General features: G+C 44.2%; 1 protein-coding gene across 1 annotated transcript; it reads right to left on the bottom strand.

Annotated features, from left to right (window-relative positions):
* Window positions 1-257: 257 nt before the first annotated feature.
* On the bottom strand, window positions 258-6641 carry Gtf2h5 (general transcription factor IIH subunit 5). Its single transcript, XM_075950530.1, has 3 exons — window positions 6536-6641; window positions 5657-5730; window positions 258-676 (listed from the first exon to the last, which is right to left on the bottom strand). Exons 2-3 carry the CDS (start codon window positions 5689-5691, stop codon window positions 496-498), a joined length of 216 nt encoding a protein of 71 aa, XP_075806645.1. The 5' UTR covers window positions 5692-5730; window positions 6536-6641; the 3' UTR covers window positions 258-495.
* Between the last annotated feature and the right edge of the window lie 53 nt (window positions 6642-6694).

Here is a 6694-nt window from a genome sequence, read left to right as displayed (position 1 = left end):
AATGCACACTTAACAGAGATAGGCAAAATTAATCATACCTCAGTTACAGTGATAACTTAACCAAACTCCACTATTTTATTGGTGTATTTAATTGGTGTTAAAAAAAAGTAGGGAAATAATTTATGATTATATCTGATTACGTTTGTCTGTCTGTGTGGGAAGGAGGCAAATGCGGAGGTCTTCCCTTCCCTGGGATCATATTCAGGCTGTCAGGCTTGGCAGCAAGGGCCTTCACCAACCGAGCCATAGCACCAGCATGATTATGATTAGTTTAATAAAGAATAATAAAAGCCAAATTGCTGCCAATTGTTAGTTCTTCTTTAAAGATTTTTACGGGTTCAAAAAATTCATTTAGGGGCTTTTGTCTGAATAAAGGATTCTGCAGCCTTTCCCACAAAATGCTCATAAAAAGTCTAAGTGTTGTAGGAGACACTGAGTAGGCCTCTCTTCCGTGTCTGTGGTTTGTAATTTCCGAGTGCTCAACATCTAGCATTTTCACTTCTGGGTAAGAGAAAAGGCATTCTGGTCCATCAGCTCCCCTACTCGTTCCTGGAGGACATTAACCAGCTCCGCAATGACAAAGACATGTGTGTCATCAATGTCTTGAATGATGAACTTCTTCCCCAAGGCATTGGACTCATCCAAGTACAGCAAGAACTGCTTCATGGCAGGATCGCTGTGGAGACAAACAGAGATCATAAGACATCCTGTGGTCAACCGTGTCATAAGGACTCGAGCAATTACATTTGCACATAGTGAATTTTTAAGATGGTCTTTAAAGTTCGGAACTATTATTTAATGTCTTGCTTCCTCTCAGCTTAAAGTAGTAATGATTTGTGGCCATGACATCATGTTAGATGTCAAGTTAGGACAACTTCAGAAAGGCCTTTAAAGAACAACTCATCTCTCACAAGAGGAGAAACCATGGCTATTCCTCTGCAGTTTAACAGGGCCTAGGCCTACATCTTCCTTAGCTGACAGAGAGCACAGGACAAACAAAAAGGGCAGAAGAGGCCACTCCAGGAGCCGTGGGGTGGACAAAGCAGGTGGCTGATGGGCAGGAAATGAGACTCACTTGGCCCTGTCTATATAAATATGAGGGATAAAGGGGCAGATGGTGGGGTGGGGGAGAGGAACTGGCTAAGACCCTCAGTGGTACAGGGCTTTAAAACCAGGCTACTTCCTCCTTTCCCAGCAAAAAAGGCACCACAAGGACTCAAATGGTGACCTTAGTTAGCCCCACGCAGTCTCCAAGCCCTTCTGTCCTTGGCTATCTCAGGTTCTACAAGAATCTCAAAATAGCCTAAAACCATGCACTGTTTTCTGGAGGAATGCATTTCGCACAGTGGGACGAATAGTTGTTTTGTGACTCCAATCAGTTCTAGATGTAATTCAGTAAAAAGGGTAAACGGGAAGTCATAATAAAAAAAACCTGCTGTCTAAGTGAAGTGTATTATTTTGCAATGCTTTCACAGCTGATACCAATTACTCTCAGTAATTCCCTGAGCGGTGTTAAAAACAGCAATGGCTAAATGGTTATAATGACTAGTATCTCTACATTTTTCTAAACAAAATGAGTTGACATAAGTCAATGAAGAGCTAAACCACTGGACCCATGGAGTACTGTGGCACTCACCTCAGGGCTGAACCATGCTGCCAATGTCCTAAAAATGTTTGCTAATGGCACATTATCCTCCACTTCAGCTGTATCCTGCACGTAAGCCTCCTCCCTTGCCAGCATCCCAGAAGGATTTACTGCTTCACAGACCCAGACTCCAAGGGCACTGGCCTTGCAAAGTCTTTTAATGATCACAGTTTAAGGGACATTTGATGGAAATGTAGCAAGTTTAGAATATAGTAATCTAAAACCGAGCGGTGGTGGTATGCGCCTTTAATCCCAGCAGTGGGGAGGCAGAGGCAAGAGGATCTTGGAGTTCAAGGCCAGCCTAGTCTAAGAGTGTGTTCCAGGAAGCCAAGGCTACATAGAGAAAACCTGTCTCAAAAAACCCAAAACCAAAACCAAACAAAACAAAACAAATTCTAATCTGAATAATGGACTTTTTTTTTTTTTTAAAGTAGAGAGAAGGCTCTGGGAGAAACCTACTAGCAAAGGAGCTTTATGAGAATTCCTAAACCTAGCGATGATTGCATATCCAGCTGCTTTCCTGGGATCAGGAATATTTAACAGGAAAAACTTCCTCTGCCTAGATATGTGAAGGGCAGACACCATCAAGCTATTGTCTATAAACACTCTTACAACGCACTATAAACACAGGTTTAGGACCAGGGAATGTTCCTCAGCAGCAGAGCACCTGCCTAGCACCTGCCTAGCATCTGTGTGGAGACAAACATGGCAAGCAAGTGGGGGATCTGTGAAAAGCATAGATAGTATCACAGTGAGACCACCAAAATTAGCTGTGACGCAACTGAAAATTTACTGCCCGACGTTGTCAGCACCCTTCACCCGGTAGAATGAGAAGAGCAGCTTTGTTAATGGAAGCCATGCTTCGGGTAACACTTAGCCAACTGGAATGCATTTCTTGAAAATTTCTATTCCTGGTGAGGAGAGAATGCAAACAGGCTATCCAAGCAGAGTCAAGGTGTGAGGGACGCCAGGGGAGACTAAAGGCTTCTGGATAACCAACAAAGAGGAAAAGCAGGCATAAAGGCCCAGTGAGTTATCAGCAGAGACGGCAGGGGCAGTGGAGGCCGGTGATGGTGGGGGTGGGTGACAACGGCAGAGACAGCACAGTGGTGGGCTACAGATTCAAGCAGACATAATAAGGCTTCATTTCCAAAAGCATTTCTAAAGTTGAGTTTTCCCAGCCTGAGATCTCATATTAGATCCAGCAAATTGTAGGCACTGGATAAATGTGTCAGAGAACCCTTAGGAGGGACAAAGTGGTGGGGATCCAGCAGCACCGTCCCTCACATCCCAGCCAGGTTTACCGCTGCAGACACGCAGCCCTAAGTGACTACTTGATTTCTAGCCTGGGCTGTTGGAGTCCGGTACAGGCTTAGCTCACAAGCAATAAGCCTCACTTCAGTCCTCTTACCCACTCCCTCTCCTGCTGGGACAGGAAGGGTGGAGAATATCCATCACTTGGGATTTAGCTGACGTCACAAATCTGATTTGATTCCCTTAAGAGCTTATCCGGCTTTGTCCAGTAAACACATATATGTATCTTTACACCTTTGCCACAAAGGTGTAGGCACTGTTTTGGTTGCTTTGGAAACATGGCCCTAAGGAAGTAAAGTGTTTGACAAGACAAACCCCATGAAAGAAGAAAATAACAGACAGATGTTCTCTTAGCTCCAACTTGCTTCTCACACTCACTAAAAGCTTCTAAGTCTGACTATAAGGGTTGGCTGGTCTCACAATACACATCCCATCCATTTGTTAGTGCACAGTAAAGCAGCTGCAATTCCTCTCTCTAACTAATTCTCTGAGGCAGTGCAAACGGAACAGAACATCACATATGCTGGGTGCATGTCTGCTTCAGTATTCAGTAAATGCTTTAGTAGGCTAGATTTAAGGAAATACTATGTGTGAACCTGGGGATCAGTGGTGGTTCCCAAAAGATACTTGTCATAAAAGTACAAATTTTCAAGCATTTTAAAAATTTTTTTTTTTTGGAGCTGAGGACCGAATCATATGAAAACGAGCTGGCTCACTGAATTGTACCTTGGCCTTGAACTGTGGTCTAAGACAAACCCTGGGAGGAAGGATTCTTAATACAACCAGACACTTTGATATTTAAGTTCACCAAAGGCAGGACTAAATGGCCACCATTAATAGTCTGGCTTAACTGCTTTACTGTGGGCTACATAAGAATTAAAAGGCTACTGTTTTGGATTAAGCTTCTATCCAGATCAGGCTAAAAATAAAATGCCATTGCTCATGCTTAGTTTTCAAGTCACTCAGTTAGAACAACACTTTACCAGATCTGTTGAAAAAACAGATTTAGTGGTGAGACAGATGTCTCCAGCCAGCCAGTTGTCTTTCCAGGGTCTCACTTTGCTTATTTTCAGGTGAAGGTTCTTGGGCTGTGGCTGGTGTGAGCTGATGGCAGCACTGGTGAAGTATGTGCAAAGCCTTGGTTTCCGGAGCTGCTAACAATTCTCCAAGTCATGGAGAGGGAAAGACATGCTACGGCAGGTAGGCTCTGCAGTCTTAGGATGCGTGGGGGGGGGGGGCAGTGGGGTCACAGAATGAGTCCCTGATGATGACAGATGATTATCTTACTCTAACCTGGCATGTAACCCTCCACTCCATGAAGATAACTCTCTATGAACCCAGTGCGCACCTCACCCCACATCTCTTGGTTCCACCCCCTGCCTTCCTCAACTAGTTCCTGCTTCACATTCCCTCCTGCTCAACAGTTGATGGTTTTAGTAAACTGACTTTGTTAGATTCTCATCTTCCCAAAGTCCAAGTCTGCATTATCCCAGCACCCATGTGGTGGCTCACGACCTGTTCCCAATTCCAGATCCAATGCCCTCTTCTGATCGCCTCAGGCACAGGCACAGATGCAGGCAATCACTCATACACATAAAATAAAAATCAGAACTAACTTGGGCTATCTGGGTTAAACTCTTCACCTGTTTCGTTGCATGCTTTAATGCAGTTACTGGGAAATGGTATTTCCATTGGACAGTGCTGCTGCAAATGTTGCGGGTTTCCTAGGATTTGACCTTGCTCCCCCTTCAGCTCTGCCAGCACAATAAAAGCACCAGCACCTGTGCAATGACTCACAACAGGGAAACAGAAGGAGACAGCAGCATATTCAACAGGGGAGCGAGCGTCCAGAGAACCAAGGGAAGCTGAACAAGGAGTCCAAGTCTGACAAGGGAGGACAGCAAAGGCCTGTATTTCAGGTCACTTTGAGGAACTCAGCTCTAGAAACTAGTGTGGCTGCTTGCTTCTCCTTTGAGAGTTATGCTAAGAAGTTTAAACACTTACTCTGCTCTCATTTTTTCTCAAGGGGCACATTCTATACTGGCAAAGACTTAACCAAGCTCCTATATTATTTTATTTTTTACTTTTTTAAGACCAAGTTTCACCATAAAGCCTTGGCTGGCCTGAAACTATGCAGACTAGTCTGGTCTCGAACCTGACCTGCTTCTATTTCCTAAGTGTTGGGACTAAGGGCCTGCCCCACCTTCCTGAATTCTTCTAAGCCTTAATCTAGGCAAGTGCCGATGGTCTGAAAAAAAAAAGTTTCTCTCCCTCTCTCTATCTCTATTTTTTCTGAGACAGGGTTTCTCTGTAGCTTTGGAGTCTGCCCTGGAACTCGCTCTGTAGACCAGGCTGGCCTCCAAATCACAGAGATCTGCCTGCCACTGCCTCCCAAATACTGGGATTAAAGGTGTACCACCACCACTCGCATAACACTGTTTCTCAAATCAAGGCTAGTCTAACACACATGTCTCTGATCAAAAATAATCAGAAATAAATGCTAATTATATTAAGATAAAAGACAAGGAAATGTTAATACCAGCAAGAAAACTTAGCAACGAAGTCTGTCCCACTTAAAAAGAAAGCCTACGGAAATTCAAAGTTGAAGCCTTGATTCCATTTAGATCAGCAAAACAAAATTTTGGAAAAGGTATGTATACGTAAAAAGAGCCAATGTGTAAATTTAAAAATACGAACCATTCTATGAGCACTCCTTTCAAAACGTTGACCATTTTTTTCCCAGGCAGATGGTGCAGATGACCTCAAGGATGCTAAGATAAATAAATTTAATTTAATTTTAAAAAGATAAAGTGACATAAAATCCATAAACTTTAACCTACTTTGGGGATTTAGATCTGAGATGAAATAAAAAAATTAAATGTCAGTATTAAAAAGCTAACATTGTGGCATACAGATAGGCCCATTTATACCAATGGTAAAACAGACTATTTGTAATATTAATAAAGCACAACTCTGACTTGCAAACAAATTCTACTCGTGGCTAATTGGTCCTTAAAAAGAAAGCTCCAAGGCCGTTAGGAGCCGTGCACGCTTTGAACGTGGAGCAGTCTGGGCTACATAGAGACCGGGACTCAAGGAGCCCAACACGTCCTAACTAGGTTCATAATTCAAATGTTTTCTTTTTACATCCAGGAGAACGATACAAAGGCAAAATCCCGGGGGCGGGGAAGCAGAAATCATGAAATGATACGTCCGAAAAGAGCCTCAAAATCAGTGATCCACAACCTCATTTCACCATGAGACAAAATACCTGGTCAAAGTAGGCAATTTTAATTTACAAATATCTAGGTCTCCAGATTTTGTATTCTTTTGAATAAAATAAATTACATCCTCTAAAGATCTGCATAGGAAGGTCCCTGAGTGAGAGCCAACCTACACCCAGGTACGGGAACCTTCCCTTGCAGGAAAACCGTGACACAATGCGTGACGGCCCCGTGACCCCACACCACAGGCCTTAGGAAGGTTGCGGGACTCTGACCGGCCCATAAGACCGGGAGGCTCCGTGTCTTTTCGCCTCCTCCCCTCCTTTTTTCCAATGAGGCCCACGCAACCTACTTCTCCAAGCGGCTCAGAGCCTGCAGTCTTCCTCCGCCCACACGTACAGGAACCGTTGTGGCGTCGCCGACCCACTGCGCCTGCGCCGTACGCGCGTCATCGCGCCCGCGACACTCTAGTGGGTGGAGCGATTTATGGGGGCGGGGCACGAGGGCGGGG

This window comes from Microtus pennsylvanicus, chromosome 1, assembly GCF_037038515.1.
Source record: "Microtus pennsylvanicus isolate mMicPen1 chromosome 1, mMicPen1.hap1, whole genome shotgun sequence".
In the NCBI taxonomy this organism is placed as follows: Eukaryota; Metazoa; Chordata; class Mammalia; order Rodentia; family Cricetidae; genus Microtus; species Microtus pennsylvanicus.
The sequence above is the reverse complement of the archived record's forward strand: the minus strand, read 5'-3'. Positions and strand labels throughout refer to the sequence as shown.

What these genes read in the sequence shown, in the direction of transcription:
- Gtf2h5 (XM_075950530.1), bottom strand. Translation starts at nt 5,691, where the DNA reads ATGGTCAACGTTTTGAAAGGAGTGCTCATAGAATG. An exon ending in AAAGGAGTGCTCATAGAATG is followed by an intron (nt 677 to 5,656) that starts GTTCGTATTTTT and finishes TTGTCTCCACAG; the next exon opens with CGATCCTGCCATGAAGCAGT.